This window comes from Oncorhynchus kisutch, linkage group LG27, assembly GCF_002021735.2.
Source record: "Oncorhynchus kisutch isolate 150728-3 linkage group LG27, Okis_V2, whole genome shotgun sequence".
Lineage (NCBI taxonomy): Eukaryota > Metazoa > Chordata > Actinopteri > Salmoniformes > Salmonidae > Oncorhynchus > Oncorhynchus kisutch.
The window spans coordinates 20,872,539-20,894,104 of NC_034200.2; the positions used below are offsets into that span (position 1 = coordinate 20,872,539).

The window sequence follows — 21,566 nt, forward strand, 5'->3', positions numbered from 1 at the left end:
CAGGCCATTATTTTGGCTACCATCCCTATGCCCCCATACAATGACAAGGACTTCATCCACAGGGCACGAGTGGTCACTGAATGGTTTGATGAACATGAAAACGATGTTAACCATATGCCATCGCCGTCTCAGTCACCAGATCTCAACCCAATTGAACACTTATAGGAGATTCTGGACTGGCGCCTGAGACAGCGTTTTCAACCACCATCAAAAAAACACCAAATGATGGTGGAATAATGGAGTCACATCCCTCCAATAGAGTTCCAGATACTTGTAGAATCTATGCTAAGGTGCATTGAAGCTGTTCTGTCACTTCATCAAGGCACTTTATTTTGGAGTTCCCTTTATTTTGGCAGAGTTACCTGTACATTGTATCTATGCAGATAACGGATTAATGTAATGCGCAGTTGGCTTGACTACCTGTAGCTGTCTGAGATGGTGCAGCTGCTGTCGCAGATCAGTGACGTTCCTCCTGACAGTGGTCAGTGTGACCTGCAGGGCGGGGTCAGGGGGATGGGCCTGAGAGACTAGAGCACTGGTGGCGTCTGCCAGGAGGGCAGGGCTTCTGGCTGCAGGAACTGGTGACACTCCTACATATCAGATCAGTTAGACATAACTCTATGAGTAACTGTAATGTGGGATTAAAATAGGGAAGATACAAAATAACTTTCATTAACCATGTATGGAACAACAAAAAAACGAATACAACACTGACTTTGTAACACTAATATAGTTGTGTAATAACAGTTACCTGCACTGTTGTTTACATGGAAAGGAGAAGCAGTCCTCCCATCTCTCTCAGCTGGCCCAATAAAAAGTGCATGCTGAACAAGGCCAGCAAGACTGGCGATCTGTTGTTCCATGGCCTTCATTCGCTCACTGCCAAAAAACAATACGTTTGTCCCAAAACAATACGGTGCTACCTACGTAGTTCACAATACTGTGCTATGTAATTATTATTATTTTTAAAATGTTTATTTAACCTTTATTCAACTAGGCAAATCAGTTAAGAACAAATTAGTATTTACAATGATGGCCTAGGGACAGTGGGTTAACTGCCTTTTTCAGGGGCAGAACAACAGATTTTTACTATGTCAGCTCTGGGATTCGGTTACTGGTCCAACGCTCTAACCACTCGGCTAACTGCCCCCCCAAACAATACATTGTTAACAATACAGCGCTATTTACTTCACAATACAGTGCTATGTAGTTCATAATACTGTGTTGTGTCGTTAGTTCACAATACAGTGCTATGTAGTTCATAATACTGTGTTGTGTCGTTAGTTCACAATACAGTGCTATGTAGTTCACAATACAGTGCTATGTAGTTCATAATACTGTGCTGTGTAGTTCATAATACTGTGCTATGTAGTTCATAATACTGTGCTATGTAGTTCATAATACTGTGCTATGTAGTTCATAATACTGTGCTATGTAGTTCATAATACTGTGCTATGTAGTTCATAATAATGTGCTATGTAGTTCATAATACTGTGCTATGTAGTTCACAATACAGCGCTATGTAGTTCATAATACTGTGCTATGTAGTTCATAATACTGTGCTATGTAGTTCTTAATACAGCGCTATGTAGTTCATAATACTGTTCTATGTAGTTCATAATACTGTGCTATGTAGTTCACAATACAGCGCTATGTAGTTCATAATAATGTGCTATGTAGTTCATAATACTGTGCTATGTAGTTCATAATACTGCGCTATGTAGTTCATAATACTGTGCTATGTAGTTCATAATACTGTGCTATGTAGTTCATAATACTGTGCTATTGTAGTTCATAATACTGTGCTATGTAGTTCACAATACAGCGCTATGTAGTTCATAATACTGTGCTATGTAGTTCATAATACTGTGCTATGTAGTTCACAATACAGCGCTATGTACTTCATAATACTGTGCTATGTAGTTCATAATACTGTGCTATGTAGTTCATAATACTGTGCTATGTAGTTCATAATACTGTGCTAGTGTATAACAATATTGTGTTATGTAGTACTGTGCTATGTGCTATGTTCATAAAACCCCAAGTTCAAGTGGTAGTTTGCCTCAGACTGCCCAGCACTTCTCTCAGTTTTTTGTCTCACCTGGTCTGAGGGTCATTGGGGGTGAGGTGACCCTGGAACAATTTGTCGCCATGGTGCCCTGGGGGGAACTCCAGGAACACAGGAGAGGACACAGAGGACACACCACCCCTGGTCCTGTTCACCACCTCTACAGTATTACCATTACTCTCCCTCCGCAGGGACCGGCCAATAGGAGACCCTCTCTCCGGGGCCACAGGGCCATGGTTGTCAATCATCCTGACCTCATTCACTCTGTGAGGGGAAGGTGGTGGGGTTTTGGTGCCGAACGTCGGTAGTCCCTGGTTTTCACCATACCTCCGGCACTTCTGCCTGTAGAGGGAGTGCTGCTGCTCTGGGTTCTCTGAATAGGAGGCTGTGGACTTGCCCGAAGCCCGGAGGAGGCCACCACCCATGTCGACCACGTCCCCCATGTGGCTGCCCCCCTGTGAGGAGGCGATACTCAGCCGGGCCTCCTGGACAGCGTAGGGGTCAGTGACGTTGACATACAACCCGTCGGCACGCACCAGCGCCATACTCTTACTGCTCAGGTCCTCATCAGGTTTGACATCTCTTCTCTCCAGGATGGCGCTGGGGCATGGGGTGACGGACCTGCTGGGTGGCCCGCTGGACATGTTGGCCCTGGGGAGGGTGGCACTGCCTGGCACCCCTCCCCCAGCCTGGCGACCATAGGGGATCCTGGAGGGGGAGGAGGGCATGGAGCGGGCCATGGGGGGAGACATGGACCCCTGAATGGCGTGGACAGGAATGCGGGTGGATTGTAAAGTGTGGACAGGGCTATGACTTCCATACAGTATCTCTCTTGGTATCTGTAGACAGGAGGAAATTCAGAGAACATATCATCTTAAAGTCAATGGAAAGAGACTAGAAAATACAAAAGAGACTGCTAATACAAAACTTGATGAGCTATGCAGAGAGATTCTCAGTCATTAGGTTAGCAGTATGTCTGTGTCCTCAACAATTAATCTACAAAAAACATCTTCTCTTGTCCCTCCCTGACTGTCATACATGTCAAAATATTACCTTCAAAATGACAAATCGCAGACAGAACGAGGATCTGTTCTGACAAAGGCCATATACAGAGTGTGAGAGAAACAGAGAGGAAATCACATCCACAAAGGTTGAATGGTACCATAGCTAAACAACACTGTCATGCCTCGCCATGTACAGAGCAGACACAGAGCGTTTGTTGTGTTCACTATGAGTGCAGGACAAGATCAATATGCAGTATAAGGAACTCCTAACATGACCATTGCATTGACATATAATTCTCCCTGATCTGCCTCTTTGTCTGTACTCACTTCCGAACCTTTTCACAACAACAATCCAAAAAGATTGTTTACATCATCATACTGTCAAATAAAATGGACTCGTTTCCGTGAAACAGTCAATTAATGTTGATGTTTAAACATACAGCACGGCTTTACGATGACCTTTTTTACAAGGAGCAAGTGTGTGCCAAAGTTGAAAAATGTAAGAGCACACAGTAATCTTTGTAGTAATGGTACAAGCATGGCAATCATGAATCTGCGCTCAGTGTATTCTCCATGGCACTCACGGGCTGCAGTACAGTGAAGTAATCATTGTAACAATTATCATCTGGGTGATTTTTAAATGGGCGCATATGCGAGTAAAATGGTTGCACTGTAGAGCCCTCTGCAGCTAATGTTTTATTTTTTTTACCTCCAATTTCATGGTATCCAATTATTAGTAGTTACTGTCTTGTCTCATCGGTACAACTCCCGTACAGGCTCAGGAGAGACAAAGGTCGAGAGCCATACTTCCTCCGAAACACAACCCAACCAAGCTGCACTGCTTCTTAACGCAGCGCGCATCCAACCCGGAAGCCAGCCACACCAACCTAGCGACCTGGTCAGCATGCACTGTGCCCGGCCCGCCACAAATCAAATCAAATCAAATCAAATTTATTTGTCACATACACATGGTTAGCAGATGTTAATGCGAGTGTAGCGAAATGCTTGTGCTTCTAGTTCCGACAATGCAGTAATAACGAACAAGTAATCTAACTAACAATTCCCCAAAAAACTACTGTCTTATACACAATGTAAGGGGATAAAGAATATGTACATAAGGATATATGAATGAGTGATGGTACAGAGCAGCATAGGCAAGATACAGTAGATGATATCGAGTACAGTATATACATATGAGATGAGTATGTAAACCAAGTGGCATAGTTAAAGTGGCTAGTGATACATGTATTACATAAGGATGCAGTCGATGATATAGAGTACAGTATCTACGTATGCATATGAGATGAATAATGTAGGGTAAGTAACATTATATAAGGTAGCATTGTTTAAAGTGGCTAGTGATATATTTACATCATTTCCCATCAATTCCCATGATTAAAGTGGCTGGAGTAGAGTCAGTGGCATTGACAGTGTGTTGGCAGTAGCCACTCAATGTTAGTGGTGGCTGTTTAACAGTCTGATGGCCTTGAGATAGAAGCTGTTTTTCAGTCTCTCGGTCCCAGCTTTGATGCACCTGTACTGACCTCGCCTTCTGGATGACAGCGGGGTGAACAGGCAGTGGCTCGGGTGGTTGATGTCCTTGATGATCTTTATGGCCTTCCTGTAGCATCGGGTGGTGTAGGTGTCCTGGAGGGCAGGTAGTTTGCCCCCGGTGATGCGTTGTGCAGACCTCACTACCCTCTGGAGAGCCTTACGGTTGAGGGCGGTGCAGTTGCCATACCAGGCGGTGATACAGCCCGCCAGGATGCTCTCGATTGTGCATCTGTAGAAGTTTGTGAGTGCTTTTGGTGACAAGCCGAATTTCTTCAGCCTCCTGAGGTTGAAGAGGCGCTACTGCGCCTTCCTCACGATGCTGTCTGTGTGAGTGGACCAATTCAGTTTGTCTGTGATGTGTATGCCGAGGAACTTAAAACTTGCTACCCTCTCCACTACTGTTCCATCGATGTGGATGGGGGGGTGTTCCCTCTGCTGTTTCCTGAAGTCCACAATCATCTCCTTAGTTTTGTTGACGTTGAGTGTGAGGTTATTTTCCTGACACCACACTCCGAGGGCCCTCACCTCCTCCCTGTAGGCCGTCTCGTCGTTGTTGGTAATCAAGCCTACCACTGTTGTGTCGTCCGCAAACTTGATGATTGAGTTGGAGGCGTGCGTGGCCACGCAGTCGTGGGTGAACAGGGAGTACAGGAGAGGGCTCAGAACGCACCCTTGTGGGGCCCCAGTGTTGAGGATCAGCGGGGAGGAGATGTTGTTGCCTACCCTCACCACCTGGGGGCGGCCCGTCAGGAAGTCCAGTACCCAGTTGCACAGGGCGGGGTCGAGACCCAGGGTCTCGAGCTTGATGACGAGCTTGGAGGGTACTATGGTGTTGAATGCCGAGCTGTAGTCGATGAACAGCATTCTCACATAGGTATTCCTCTTGTCCAGATGGGTTAGGGCAGTGTGCAGTGTGGTTGAGATTGCATCGTCTGTGGACCTATTTGGGCGGTAAGCAAATTGGAGTGGGTCAAGGGTGTCAGGTAGGGTGGAGGTGATATGGTCCTTGACTAGTCTCTCAAAGCACTTCATGATGACGGATGTGAGTGCTACGGGGCGGTAGTCGTTTAGCTCAGTTACCTTAGCTTTCTTGGGAACAGGAACAATGGTGGCCCTCTTGAAGCATGTGGGAACAGCAGACTGGTATAGGGATTGGTTGAATATGTCCGTAAACACACCGGCCAGCTGGTCTGCGCATGCTCTGAGGGCGCGGCTGGGGATGCCGTCTGGGCCTGCAGCCTTGCGAGGGTTAACACGTTTAAATGTCTTACTCACTTCGGCTGCAGTGAAGGAGAGACCGCATGTTTTCGTTGCAGGCCGTGTCAGTGGCACTGTATTGTCCTCAAAGCGGGCAAAAAAGTTGTTTAGTCTGCCTGGGAGCAAGACATCCTGGTCCGTGACTGGGCTGGGTTTCTTCCTGTAGTCCGTGATTGACTGTAGACCCTGCCACATGCCTCTTGTGTCTGAGCCGTTGAATTGAGATTCTACTTTGTCTCTGTACTGGCGCTTAGCTTGTTTGATAGCCTTGCGGAGGGAATAGCTGCACTGTTTGTATTCAGTCATGTTACCAGACACCTTGCCCTGATTAAAAGCAGTGGTTCGCGCCTTCAGTTCCACACGAATGCTGCCATCAATCCACGGTTTCTGGTTGGGGAATGTTTTAATCGTTGCTATGGGAACGACATCTTCAACGCACGTTCTAATGAACTCGCACACCGAATCAGCGTATTCGTCAATGTTGTTGGCTGACGCAATACGAAACATCTCCCAGTCCACGTGATGGAAGCAGTCTTGGAGTGTGGAGTCAGCTTGGTCGGACCAGCGTTGGACAGACCTCAGCGTGGGAGCTTCTTGTTTTAGTTTCTGTCTGTAGGCAGGGATCAACAAAATGGAGTCGTGGTCAGCTTTTCCGAAAGGGGGGCGGGGCAGGGCCTTATATGCGTCGCGGAAGTTAGAGTAACAATGATCCAGGGTCTTTCCACCCCTGGTTGCGCAATCGATATGCTGATAAAATTTAGGGAGTCTTGTTTTCAGATTAGCCTTGTTAAAATCCCCAGCTACAATGAATGCAGCCTCCGGATAAATCGTTTCCAGTTTGCAGAGAGTTAAATAAAGTTCGTTCAGAGCCATCGATGTGTCTGCTTGGGGGGGATATATACGGCTGTGATTATAATCGAAGAGAATTCTCTTGGTAGATAATGCGGTCTACATTTGATTGTGAGGAATTCTAAATCAGGTGAACAGAAGGATTTGAGTTCCTGTATGTTTCTTTCATCACACCATGTCACGTTGGCCATAAGGCATACGCCCCCGCCCCTCTTCTTACCAGAAAGATGTTCGTTTCTGTCCGCGCGATGCGTGGAGAAACCCGCTGGCTGCACCGCTTCGTATTGCGTCTCTCCAGTGAGCCACGTTTCCGTGAAGCAGAGAACGTTACAGTCTCTGATGTCCCTCTGGAATGCTACCCTTGCTCGGATTTCATCAACCTTGTTGTCAAGAGACTGGACATTGGCAAGAAGAATGCTAGGGAGTGGTGCACGATGTGCCCGTCTCCGGAGTCTGACCAGAAGACCGCCTCGTTTCCCTCTTTTTCTGAGTCGTTTTTTTGGGTCGCTGCATGGGAACCATCCCGTGGCACTGGTTGTAAGGCAGAACACAGGATCCGCATCGCGAAAAACATATTCTTGGTCGTACTGGTGGTGAGTTGACGCTGATCTTATATTCAGTAGTTCTTCTCGGCTGTATGTGATGAAACCTAAGATGACCTGGGGTACTAGTGTAAGAAATAACACGTAAAAAAACAAAAAACTGCATAGTTTCCTAGGAACGCGAAGCGAGGCGGCCAGGAGTCACTAGTGCGCAATGAGACAAGGCTATCCCTACCGGCCAAACACGGCCGGCTGCAACAGAGTCTGGGCTAGAACCCAGAATCTCTGGTGGCACAGCTAGACCACTGCGATGCAGTGCCTTAGACCACTTCCCCAACCGGGAGTACTTACTGCAGCTAATCTAAGCAAATGTAGGCTAATAATTGAGGTTTTTTTTTGTACACTCTTAGAAAAAAGGGTTTCAAAAGGGTTCTTCGGTAGATACCTTTTTGGTTCCAGGTAGAACTCTTTTAGGTTGTATGTATATAGAACCCTCTGTGGAAAGGATTAAACCTGGAACCAAAAATGGTTCTTCAAAGGGTTCTCATATGGGGACAGCCAAAAAACCCTTTTAGGTTCTAGATAGCACCTTTTTTAAAGAGTGTACATACACTTCAGATCATGTACTGTAGCAAATCTAAGCAAAAGTACAGTAGCCTGATAGTTGACTGTAGTCTCAAGAATATACTTCTTATAGTATTCACACTCTTCTTAGTCCTCATGCTACATGCTTTACCTTCAGCAGATTTGAACAGTGATAAGAGAGTTCTACAATGGTTGCATGATGCAAGAGAGGTGTGGGCTAACTTGGCTCTCTGCTATTTCATAGGGATTGTTTATTCCCCCTTCATAAGGCAGCGTGTCATAACAGATACAACTGCAATTTGAATATTCCAGTATTAACCCTAGAGTCAAAGAGGTGACCTCATTTACAACGACCGCAAATAAAGTGAAATAGAGTATTAAACCGATTGTATTTTTATGCAAATAAGAGAGCAGCTCATTCATACACAACAAGCCATCTGCTATGTTTGCTATAGTTATAGTATTTTGTGCATAATTCTAGCATAATTATCTTCATGACCTTTTGAGCTTAACATTGATACCACAATATTTCCACAACAAAGCACACATACATAGACAATTAACATACACTCTTATAAAAAAAGGTTTCCAAAAGGGTTCTGCGGTTGTCCCCATAGGAGAACCCTGCTTGGTTCCAGGTAGAACTCTTTTGGGTTCCATGTAGAACCCTCTGTGGAAAGGGTTCTACCTGGAACCAAAAGGGTTCTACCTGGAACTAAAAAAGGGTTCTTCTAAGGGTTCTCTTACGGGGACAGCTGAAAAACCCTGTAGGCCTGCTACAATGGAAATATGTTCTATCTTATTCCCCCCCATTAACCTTTGCTCATCCTGTGATAAAACAACAACAATATTTTTAGAGCACGGCATTATCAATGTTATCTGCTCAGAAATACCCCAAAACACATACCCCATCTATGGAACAACATGCTGGGCTGACCACCAGTGGGTACAGTAATAAACTTAAACAAAGCCACATTTTCAAGCTGCGATGCATTCCAGACCAGTGCAAAAGTGAGATCATCTTTCATCCATGGGGCCTAACGGTCTCTGCCTATCTATATCTGAGGTGATCTCTCATAGGAGAGGAAGATCTGCGCTACCACTAAACTCACATAAATACTCTGATCATACAGTGAGGTGAGCCTGATTTAAGGTGCGAGTTAAATCAAGTAGATCGGAGGATCAATCTGAGGATGATCAGGCAGGCTCTTCCTCTGGTGGAGGTACGATGCGGTACGTCTATCCGCCAATCTAACAGGACGCTCTGGAAACAACAGAGCAACAGGACATCGGATCCCTAGGCATTACTTCTCCTCAGACCACAAAACAACGTGCTGAAAACAACACCCACCGAAGGAATTTGAGCGCTTTCCCAGTAGGATTTACATGCCTCCCAATCCCTCATGGCACCCTGGCTCTGTGATAAAGCTGATAGTTGGAAAAGAAAAGACTCTTCTCAAGCCTCTACGGCCCCATCCAGTGCCCAGTCCCTGACAGCTGCTGAGAAATATGATGCAAATATGCCATTGTGTAATGCAGCAGGATATGAATAACACACTCTGTCAGACATATCCAAACACAGCTTCAAATCGAATCAAATTGTATTTGTCACATACACCAAATACTACAGTGGAATGCTTACTCACAAGCCCTTAACCAACAATGCAGTTTTAAGAAAAATACCTAAAAAAACTAAGAAATAAAAGTATCAAATAATTAAAGAGCAGCGGTAAGGTAACAATAGCGAGGCTATATACAGGGGGTACCGGTACAGAGTCAATGTGCAGGGGCACCGGTTAGTCGAGGTAATTGAGGTAATATGTACATATGGACTATGTCACTATATTGTAGACAGCCACTATCTGGAGAAAGAAACAAGATACAATATCATATGACTTTCAACAGTTTGTTGAGACACATCTTATGTGGCTATGGTATTACTTTACTCTGGCTTTCTTTCTATATGACATGAACTAAATCAGTGGTGGTCAATAATATCCTAATGTTGACATTTTGTTGCTGTAATAGAAGTACAGACAATTCTACTGTAAATACTTGTCATTTCTAATCCAGAATGGGAGCTTGCCTCGAAAGGATCAACGTAGTAGATATTACATTAGTACATGTAGCATGGTTTCAATTCAGACCAATGTAGTGATCCTATAACATGGCTAATGTGATTATTGGATAAAAGACAGTTATGAGAAGAGTGAGTGTATCATATTATCAGGATCATGGTATACTGACTGGTACTACAGGGGATTCCTGTCATGTGAGAGAGGAGTTCCTGAAAACAGAAAGCTTGATCGTGTTACCTCAGAGTAAAACGAAAAAATTTGAATAGTAAAAACACTGACATTTCCTAAAAAGGATCAAATTTAATCAAGATCGTCTCCCCAGTGGATTCTAGAGGCTCCAGGATATTGGTTCCTCTGACTAGGAATCTCAACATCAGCAGGAAACCAATGCAGAGGGGCATCATAACTGCTTATTAGGGTATACCCAAACACAGAAGAAAAACCCTGCTTCTGATCCTGCTTCTGCTACAGTCGAGAATAAACAAGGCTGCTTTTATCCCTGTGTGTCTCAACATGATGAGCTACGGGCCCCTGCAGAGGTGCAAAGAAGAATTACTTTGAAGTACTACTTAAGTAGTTCTTTGGGGTGTCTGTACTTTACTAGTTATATTTCTGACAACTTTTACTTCTACTTCAATACATTCCTATATAAATGAATGTACATTTTCCTCCATACATTTTCCCTGACACACAAAAGTATGTTAATTTGAATTCTTTAGAAGGACAGGAAAACAGTCCAATTCATGCCCTTATTAAGAGAACATCCCTGGTCATCCCTACTTCCTCTGCATGTGTTTAAACACACGCTTCGTTTGTAAATAATGTCTGAGTGTTGGAGTGTGCCATTGGCTATACATAATAAAAAATAAAATGGTGCCATCTGATTTGCTTAAAATAAGGAATTTGAAATGATTTAGACTTTTACGTTTGATACGTACAGTACATACACTACCGTTCAAAAGTTTGGGGTCACTTACACATTTTTTGTCCATTAAAATAACATAAAATTGATCATAAATACAGTCTAGACATTGTTAATGTTGTAAATGACTATTATAGATGGAAACAGCAGATATTTTATGGAATATCTACATAGGCGTACAGAGGCCCATTATCAGCAACCATCACTCCTGTGTTCCAATGGCACGTTGCTAATCCAAGTTTATAATTTTAAAAGGCTAACTGATCATTAGAAAACCCTTTTACAATTATATTAGAACAGCTGAAAACTGTTGTGCTAATTAAAGAAGCAATAAAACTGGACTTCTTTAGACTAGTTGAGTATCTGGAGCATCAGAATGTGTGTGTTTGATTACAGGCTCAAAATGGCCAGAAACAAATACCTTTCTTCTGAAACTCATCAGTCTATTCTTGTTCTGAGAAATGAAGGCTATTCCATGTGAGAAATTGCCAAGAAACGGAAGATCTCGTACAACGCTGTGTACTACTCCCTTCACAGAACAGCACAAACTGGCACTAACCAGAATAGAAAGACGAGTGGGAGGCCCCAGTGCACAACTGAGCAAGAGGACAAGTACATTAGAGTGTCTAGTTTGAGAAACAGACGCCTCACAAGTCCTCAACTGGCAGCTGCCTTAAATAGTACCCACAAAACACCAGTCTCATCTCTGTTTCTCAAACTAGACACTCTAATGTACTTGTCCTCCAATACTTTTAGACTTTTACTCAAGTAGTATTTTACTGGGTGACTTTCACTTTTACTTGAGTCATTTTCTATTAAGGTATCTTTACTTTTACTCAAGTATGACAATTGGGTACTTTTTCCACCACTGTCCCCTGGTTAGGGATTTAGGAGCGGAAGCTTCCTTGGTGCCAAATATATAGACAGCTAGATTTAGGCGACTTAGGGGAGTTTGTGCGCTTGGCTGTGTTGCCGTGCAAGGTCAGGCTTCACTAACCCCGCCGTCGGCATTGTTGGACCTTGCGTTGCTGCGATTGAAGGCGTGTGCAGGGTCTTTGTGGTACACCTTCAGACAGCAGGCAGGTGTGATATTTCTGGAAAGAAGAAAGACACGTCAAAGTTACACTGGTTGAAGTAAACACAGGTCGTCGCCATCTAACAGCCTAACAGTGAACTCCACTCCACTGTATAACTGGAAACCCTTCCGGTACTATATTCATCAGTCTACTGTAGTGTCTGTGCAGATTAGGGTGTGGTCAAGACAGACACCCTGTTATCAGCAGCACACGCTCAGACATTGGCCTCCTCTCTAATTTCCTCAACAATACCACGTTTAATGCCTCCCTGCCTAAACTGAAAGAGCAGGAGGTGGAGTATTATTCATGCAGCGCTTTGGACGCTGAAATGCCAAAGTAGGGACAAAATGAATTGCAAGCCTCCCCTGTAATTTTAAGATCCATACTAAAAGATGGATTGTTTTAACAGCATAGATAGGACATAATTTACTCTATTACTATATAGTAGTATACATGATGCTGTACACAAAGCTTGACAATCCCTTTTTTGCCCAACCTCAACATAAGAGTAGCATTAGGTAGTATCATATTACTGTACCCTATAATCCTTCCAGTGTTGCACTATAGACTAGCATAACATGCTTATTGGAGGGGAAAAGTCATTTAAAAAAGTAAAGTAATAAATATAGCTAGATGAACTCACCTGACATCAGTTAGCTCGTAGTATATATTTCTTGTGTCATCCTTGATGTAGACGGCCACACTGGGAGACTCCAGCATCTTTATGGTGAGCTGATGGGGGAAGGCACTCACAAACAGAGCCCTGACGGTGTCTCCACTGGTGATTTCATTGGGCATCCGGATCTGCTTGGTCTCCTCTGCGTACTGCAGGTACAGCACACCTGGAGAGGTGAGGGTGAGAGAGTGAGAGTGAGAGTGATAGAGAGAGTGAGAGAGAGAGAGAGAGAGAGAGAGAGACAGAGAGAGAGAGAGAGAGAGAGAGAGAGAGAGAGAGAGAGAGAGAGAGGGAGGGGGGGGGGACATGTGAGTGCTCAAGGAGAGTGATTGTGTGAGAAATTGAGTGATAGAGAAAGCATGTCATCACACACTGAGAGCCTGTGTGACACAGAGCTTGCAAGAAAGAAAAGTCCTAGTACCTACCTAGTGATCTGTCCCTGGTCTGGTTGGCAGAGTGGACGACCGGCAGGCTGGCCCGTGCCCGACAGCCCCGGGTGAAGGCAGCAGGACCATCTCCCTCTGACATGGTCTCCTTAGACTCCAGAGAGACCACGGAGAGGTGCTCCAGTTGCTCCCCTACACCGGGCGGGGGGCTGACAGAGTGCGGGGGGCTCCTGACCTGGAGAGGCAGAAGGAGAAATGAAAAATTGAGGAACAGTCACCAGCACACACTCACTAAAATCCTGTAGTCAAAGATGTGGTGTATTCAACCTTAAGCAATGTCTACTTCCACTGCATGACTGTGAAACATGCACAGACACACACACAGTAAGTCTTTAAGTCAACTACAAATTTGTAATTCTTGCAACAAAAAACCCCCCAGATATAATCACGTGTGATGTGAATGTGTCCCTGATGCATCCTGCATCTGTAGGGGGACTTTTGGGGACATCTGCAACCTGATACAAACACACACACACACACACTGAGTCACTCACTGCATTTCCATTTTAAGCTTGGCACTGACTGGGCTATGGTGACACACTGGTGAATAACCACCTCAGGCAGCTCTATGGATCAGAGCGCCCTGTCCACTTCACTTTGACTGGCATAATAATCATTACATTACAGAATTACAGAATTTGTTCTTGACTGACTTGCCTAGTTAAATAAAGGTTCAATTTTGTTTAAATAAAAAAGTGGGAGTAAAACCATGTACCACACATAATAACTACAGACAGGTACAGTGTAACTACAGTGTAATGGCAGGTTCACATTGTGATAGTGCTTACAGCTTGTACAATAATGCAACACAGTAAATGTAGCACATTGTAGCTAGTACATGTTAAAGCCAGTGTCACTAAAGTTGGACTCACCGATCTGACTATCAAAGCTTGTAAAAGGTCCCCTCTAGAAGGACCTTGCCATTTCTGAGGGGTGAAAACAAAGGCTCCACTTTGTTCAGCTACAAGCCTCTCAGACCAAGATGGACTCAGCCTGTCAAGAGTTCATTAGAACAAAAACACTTCCAAGTGTGCCCCCAAAACGTATGGACCCCATCTACAATTGCATACTTTTCCACCATAAGGTAGCACTCAGTTACTATTCAAGATGTTACTAATAGTGAAGTGAGAGGAGAGTGCAGCACAGTGAGACCACTAAGGGAAGAAAGCTGGGTCCAAGCATTAGTTTGCTCAAATGGCCCACTTTGATCTCCTCTAATCGCTGGCAGAAGCATGGGCTTCTGAGAGACCAGACCATGATCCATCTGCTTTGGTGAGATGCCAGGTCCTTGAACTCAATTGTACAAATGTTTTATCCTCAACCCCTCCCTTGTATTGCAAACCATTAGAATGATCACACAACAGGTGGATGGATGAGCATTTGACTCCTACAGCAATGTTGACTTTACCACATAAGAAGAGGGCTATGGTTACACTGCTCAATTTTTGGACTTTATAATATGTACCCATTGACTCTTGAACATAATTTATAAATGCCTTATGAGCTTAGTTCAACTGTCGTACCTGTTTTACGCCAATGTTTGTAAACAAAGCAAATATCGACAAACGAGACTCAAAACATGGTTAAAACTATAATTAGTATATCACGGATGGTCAGTCCTTGCATCCATAGCTCTGTCTATTAATGTATGAGCGGTTACATTTGTACAGCCCCATCCCTCAGCTTTTAACGAAACAATGGCGGGCAGCCAATCAGCAGCTGAAACAATTAATGCAAATATACAGTGATGTGCTTGGGGTGTATTTGTATTTATTATGGATCCCCATTAGCTGCTGCTACTCTTCCTGGGGTCCAGCAGAATTAAGGCAGTTATACAATACAGGCGCTAGACTAAATTGGGGGGAAAATACAAAATACAAAAGAATAGATCTACGTTACTGGTAGCATAGGCTACACTGACTAGGAAATGTTTAGGGCAGGCCATTGCGGGTATCTGCTATCCTCATATCGAACAAGTTTTACGTTAATCTGCAAACCACCAACAAGTTATCACTAGCCTACTGTAAAAACATATGCACTATACCTACTATAATTGCACAACTAATAGTAAAGTATGTAAAGTAGTCTTATGTACTTTCAATGATAAATTACCTGAACGTAAATATCAAAGCCTCATTCGGAAACGATTAACATCCATCTTTAAAATGTCGACTCTGATTTTAAATGCGTCAAGGTGATAGCGCGCTACATGCGATGCGCCCTTCTACTTAATTCCGAACAAAATAGGAGGCTTCTTTCGCAATGACTCCAACAAAACGGCGTTCGTTTGTAAAATGAGCTTTCCTTGAACTTGCACTTCCATGAAGTGGCCATGGAAACAAACCCCACCTAGCCCACATGCGGGTCTGGACTTACCCGTCAAACTTGCAGAACAGTCAAAGTTTATTTTTACCACATGGGAGAGTGCATGTCCACACTTCTAGCATAAGCGCGCGCACGGCACCTCCCCCCTGACGCGGCAACGGTTATGTATACAGACAGGGCGCCTGCTATTTCAGGTAGGATGGACAATAGGCTAATCCTATGGTCCATTCTTTATGCTGTTTATGCTGTCAGTCCTGAGAATGTTTATTCACCTGTCTATTTCCATAATTTACATGCAGGGAAATCAGAACCAACAAATGTTTTTTTTTAAACATATTCACTTACATCTCTGAGGCGGTCCTGATGGCCCATGAGGTGGTCCTGATGGCCCATGATGACAGCAGCATGGTGAGGATACCTCTGCTTCAGGTGCTCCAGGAACACCTCTTTCTTCCTCTCTATGTCAGCGTGCTGCATGGTCAGGGGGTCCCTGGTGCTGCGGTGCCCTTGCCCTCCAATGGTGTACCTCCTGGGGACAGTGCTAGGGGAGTGTGGCTCAGAGTGGTGGTTCTGGTTCTCTAGGTGGAGGCGCTTTACATCCTCAGGTGATGACAGTCTTGGGTTGTTGTTTCCTGACTCTATTGGTAAAACAGATATGAAATATTAAGATATCTGGATTCAAACACACCAAACATATTATGTTGTTATGAAGTAAAAAACAACATCAACCAGTCTTACATGGATTCTGACACATGCTCACTAATATATCTACCCCTGGATTGTTAATTGGACTCATTCTGTGATTTCTTGATTTCCTGTTTCGATTTTTGATTATTTGTGTATTTGTGAGCCATTCTACTGTTGGAGCTAGTAGCATAAGCATTTCACTGCACTTGCTATAACACCTGCAAATCTGTGTAACCAACCAATTAACTTTGATTTGATTTTGATGATCATGCATGATGTGTACAACAGTATTTAACGTGATGAGTAATCATAGTTGTCTTGTTCCATGAACCTTCAGAAAGTTGTTCTGTTCTGAACAATTCAATGGGTGACAGTCTAAGCTGCACTCATCTCCGGTCATGAGTTCAAAACTCAGCACATTTGTTTATTCATGCAGTGAGCACACGAATACAAAAGCAACATTAACTGTCCCTGTATACTGTATTCAAAGATGCAGTACAGACCACTTCAGCATTGGTATGTACATATATTACCTAAATTACCTCCATCAGCAAGAAGCCTGAAGATGCACAACACACAACTCTGAACTCAGGCATGTGCCATACTACGTATGTTGTAAATCCAGAATCCAGAAATGTGGATAGAAAAAGAAAACATTTGACCATGTATGGCTTAAGAATGATAAGGCTACCATGGAGTTTGATTTTATGAAAGGTGTTATCACCTAAACATCTTGAATATGAGGGCTTAGAATCTCAAAGCAGGCAGACCCAATGAGAGAGCAGTGCTAATCCACTTAATTCATTATATCACTCAGTGTTGATTTAGTCTGGAGTCAGACTGTCTGTAGGCAGAGCTCCACCTGTTTTGCATGTTATTTCGGCATTCATTTGTGTCACGTATCGGTTTGCAAACAATGTAAAACAAAAATAAAATCCTTGAGTTAATAAAGCTGCATACAAATGTGGTAGCTCCAAAATGCAGGTGTTTCAGCCTAGCTCAGTGCTTTTTGTGGTAAAAGGGCAGCCAGCCAAAATACATAGCAGAGGCATTGATAATCTTCTCTAGTTGCGACGTGATTAGCTCAGTGTTCTGTCACTCATGGGGACAAAACGTCACCGCCGAAACTACAGAGCAAGCTAGGCAGTTCAAGCACTCTTGGGTGCTGCCATAGATTTACATTAGCAGTGCCCATCCAGGAAGGCTCAAGGTCATTGGCCACAGATAATATTACCTCAAATCACATTATATCTACCATAGCTTTGATTGGACTGATCATGTCAACATCATACTTTCACAATCTTAGCTAGCAAGCTAAACAAGCAATTATCATCATGAATCACATTGACAATCTACTGGCAAATCATTTTCAATCCTTGTCAGATGAAGAGAAGTTATGAGTAAAATGTATCGGTGTTTATTGTCCATTGGACATAAACATTACACAACAAGTCGGAAATCGCAAATTCAACAATGAAGGGTTTGGAAGGAAACAATGGCTAACATCAAGCAATCACTATATTGCTTCCCCTGCTTGCTATTTGGTGGAGAGGGTAAGTGGTCCAAGTCTGGGTTTAAGGATTTAAAACGTGTCTGAAAGGGTCTCTTTTCCAAGCTTAAAAGGATAAACATTCACACGCAGCATTCAAAACAACTGGAAACTCTGAACTTTGAAATCTTGGACTTCAGTGCTTTCAAGACAACTGTGAAAAAAAAAAAAAAATTTGGACTGGGAAAATTCTGTCTCGGAATTCCAAGTCGGGAACTCTGTTCTCTTTCTCGACCTCCGATCTGAAGATCACTGACGTCATGGTTCGACTTTGTTTTTTTACGAGTTCCCAGTTGTCTTGAAAGCACCAGATAATCTAAGACTTTGATGACAAAGTTTGCTCACAAGAAGGACCGCTGCGCCACTTTCAACTGAGCACAGCACAACAATGGTGAGTCCAAAAATATGTCTTGTATTTTGCTAAATGAATTATGCCAGGGTGATCAGTAGCTAATAAAGAAAGACTAAGTGTATGTTGTGTAGCAAGCTGTTAGCATCCCATGTGTCTTAACCTAAGAATTTGGTCCCTTTCCCCCTCAGAATTTATCCTACGGTTTTGACTTGGTGTACAGGGAGAATGCAGTAAGAATAGCATGTGTTATCAATTTTTTCACTGTATATTTCAAAAGTGCTGAACAAGTAGTTATATCGACCGCTCGCTCATTAAAGTTTTGATCTAAACGACGGTTTATTAAATTACGGCCTTATGCCATGGTTTGTACATCTCAATTGTTATATTGGCTTCGGAAATTATTCAGACCCATTGACTTTTTCAACATTTAGTTTATTTACAGCCTTATTCTAAAATTGATTCATCATTCTACACACAATACTCTATAATGACAAAGTGAAAACACATTTTTAGAAAGAAAAAACTGAAAAAACCCAGAAATACCTTATTTACATAAGTATTCAGACCTTTTGCTATGAGACTCAAAAATGTATCTTAGGTGCATCCTATTTCCATAGATTATTCTTAAGATGCTTCTACAACTTGATTGGAGTCCACCTGTGGTAAATTCAATTGATTGGACATGATTTGGAAAGACACACACCTGTCTATATAAGGTCCTACACTTGACAGTGCATGTCAGAGCAAAAACCAAGCCATGAGGTCGAAGGAATTGTCCGTAGAGCTCCGAGACAGGATTGTGTTGAGGCAAAGATCTGGGGAAGGGTACCAAAACATTTCTGCAGCTTTGAAGATCCCCAAGAACACAGTGGCCTCCATAATTGTTAAATGGAAGATGTTTGGAACCACCCAGACTCATCCTAGAGCTGGCCGCCTAGACAAACTGAGCAATCGGGGGTGAAGGGCCTTGATCAGGGAGGTGACCAAGAACCCGATGGTCACTCTGGCAGAGCTCTAGATTTTCTCTGTGGATATTGGAGAACCTTCCAGAAGGACAACCATCTCTGCAGCACTCCACAAAAATCTCTGCAGCACTCCACAGTATTATGATATGCAATGGTCAATATGCCACGTTCATTGGTTGTGAGTTGACAAAATGTGAATGCAATAGGTCAATAGCAAATATCCTTCTTATGATTGAGTAAAAACTGAACACTTGCCCTACATCAGGCATTCGACTTTGGAACGTCTCTAGAGAGGTTGTTGTAAGGTAGATAACATTTTATGACATTCTGTTCCGTACAGATTGCAGGCTGTGTAGGTGAGCAGTTTGACAAAATTATAAAGATACTTACAATGCTTTAAATGCTTTAATCAGAACATGCAAAAGCTGTGTTTACTTCATCCTGACTAATGACTAATGCCCTGTCCACATTATCGTGTAGTATTTAGCACAACTTCAGGCAAAGAATGCTGTGAAACATTGAAGTTGACATTTTAAGTGGACCTAAAGGTATGCCTTTGATGAAGGCCATTTTGGTTAAGCAGAAATGACTTTTAGAATTCTGCTAGAAGGGCGGAGTTTGCCTGCGCGGGTTGTACGGGAGATGATGTCACAGGAAACAAGTGGCATAGATTTACACAAAGCTGCAGTATCGTAAGAACATACCTGTTGTAGGATAATTGCAAATCTTATATAGGAAACAATTCAATGATGGGACAAAAGCATCACCAAGAGAAGACTCTTATAGGTTATGTTCAACATATATTTCCTTCCTGCTCTAAACAATGCCTATCCCACGAGAAAGCCATCCCTCGTTGGTTAAGGCTCTGCTGGAAAACCGACTCGCATCTGCATGTGATGCTTGCTGGGAGATGATTGCTATCTTTCCAATCTAACACAGGCAGCCCTAAAGCAGTAATCAGCCAAGTCCGGAGCAAGTCCGGAAATGGTCCCCTAACCTTTTCAGATTTTAAACAAAGGGGATACAAGCAGCATAGCCCAGAGGATGTCCTCAACCCAGCATGGAGGAAAAATACATCAACAAAGGGTGTGACACAGACTAAGTTCAAGGAGGGTCCTTCTTTGATTCCAGAGGAAAGCTGGGCTTGTAACCAGAATATAGCTAATTCAGATCCTCTCTACAACAGCTTTTCTAATTTCAACCCAGTTAGATATCAACTGTGTGTGAGTTTAAATCAGCAAGACATCCTATTATACTCAGGTTATAAAGGAAGAAAGCATGAGACAGGAGGCAGAGACAGTGGCATGTCAGAGACCCATGTACACGTACGAGTCCTGTTGTAGTGAAGCTGGACTATTTACCTTACTGGAATTAGGTAAGAGGAGCCAAGGGCGAGAGGGAACCCATTCTGGCATGTGCAATGTGCTGTGAAGCCTCCTCAGGAGGAGGGCGGGGAAGGCAGGGATGCACATGTACACAGCTGTTGAGAATTTCACCCAAGTGCTTCTATCTTGGATTTGAAACCTATTCATTGTTGATTTATCATAACCAGTTAAATAGGCAGGAATAATTTGTTTTCTGCTGTATCATTTGAGTGCACAGTAGCTCCTAAACCCAAAATAGACCCTAGGTCAGTTGGTATCAAGTTATTCACCTGTTATTCACTAGGGGTGTGTGCTGTATCAAATCTCAGCTCACATGATGTTATTACTTCGATGTGCAGCTGCTTGAAGAAACAAAATACGATACAGAAAGTCCACACATAGCCTAATATAATCTGACACTATAGTGTATAGTATGTAATTCTGGATTATAGCCCAGACCTACAGTTCATCATGATGTAGTCATAGTTGTCAGGAAATATGCATAGTGTTTGTTGTAAGACTTAAACACTTCCGAGTTCAGACATCTTCTCTGCTTATCAAAGTTGCTGACTAATTGATGAATTTATGAGAAATGGGTTTGTAATTCACTTATGTAATACTGTTTTGTATGGTAATACCACTCGAGAACCTTGTCCTCCCCCTTGTCTTTTATCCTGTTTGAAATATTTAAGCTGAGCGGTCCCCACTTGAGAGTGTTTAATTAGGCTAAAACGGGGTGTTAGTCAGCTAATACTGGGAATATTATGAAGTATCTCTATAACTATAGCAACCTCTGGCTGCTGCTTTTGTTCAGGTTTAGTTTACTGGTGATTCCTCAATGACACCTTGGATAATTATTCCCTAACATGACAGTGACAGTATCAAAACACATCCACCAGAAGAATACTGCACAGACCACACGCAGCAAGAGACGAATCAGCAGAGAAAGTAAAATCATGAAAATAACATTTAGTCTTCAGTAAGATTATATTACGCTATGGGCTTACCTCTTCTCCCTCTCCAGTGATGTTTGATGTCATGATACTCCATTACTTTGTGCCCTATTCTCTTAAACACTACATTGACAGAGCACACAGTGTTCTCTACATTGACAGAGCACACGGTGTTCAGGTCTTTCTGTTGTGTAAGTTCATACATGGAAAGTTATGGTTAAAACGTGTCTGTGTGTGTTCCTGAGGAAGCTCCATTGTAAAGCTGTCCTCACTTTTTCCAGACACCTTTTTTTCCAGCCCTTGCCTGCGTGTTG

General features: G+C 43.1%; 1 protein-coding gene across 5 annotated transcripts in view; it reads right to left on the reverse strand.

The window, feature by feature from the left end:
* LOC109871726 (sickle tail protein) overlaps positions 1–21,566 on the reverse strand; it is a 54,269-nt gene that overhangs the window by 17,707 nt on the left and 14,996 nt on the right. For 4 of the 5 annotated variants that reach the window (XM_031806934.1, XM_020462703.2, XM_020462701.2 and 1 more), the window contains exons 2-8: positions 15,728–16,020; positions 13,037–13,232; positions 12,579–12,777; positions 11,857–11,953; positions 2,102–2,907; positions 752–879; positions 421–590 (exon numbers count right to left, since the gene is read on the reverse strand). In XM_031806934.1, coding sequence (XP_031662794.1) covers positions 421–590; positions 752–879; positions 2,102–2,907; positions 11,857–11,953; positions 12,579–12,777; positions 13,037–13,232; positions 15,728–16,020 — 1,889 coding nt within the window. Of the gene's footprint in view, positions 1–420; positions 591–751; positions 880–2,101; positions 2,908–11,856; positions 11,954–12,578; positions 12,778–13,036; positions 13,233–15,169; positions 15,403–15,727; positions 16,021–21,566 lie in introns of those variants that run through there. The other variant, XM_031806933.1, reaches the window with a different exon arrangement.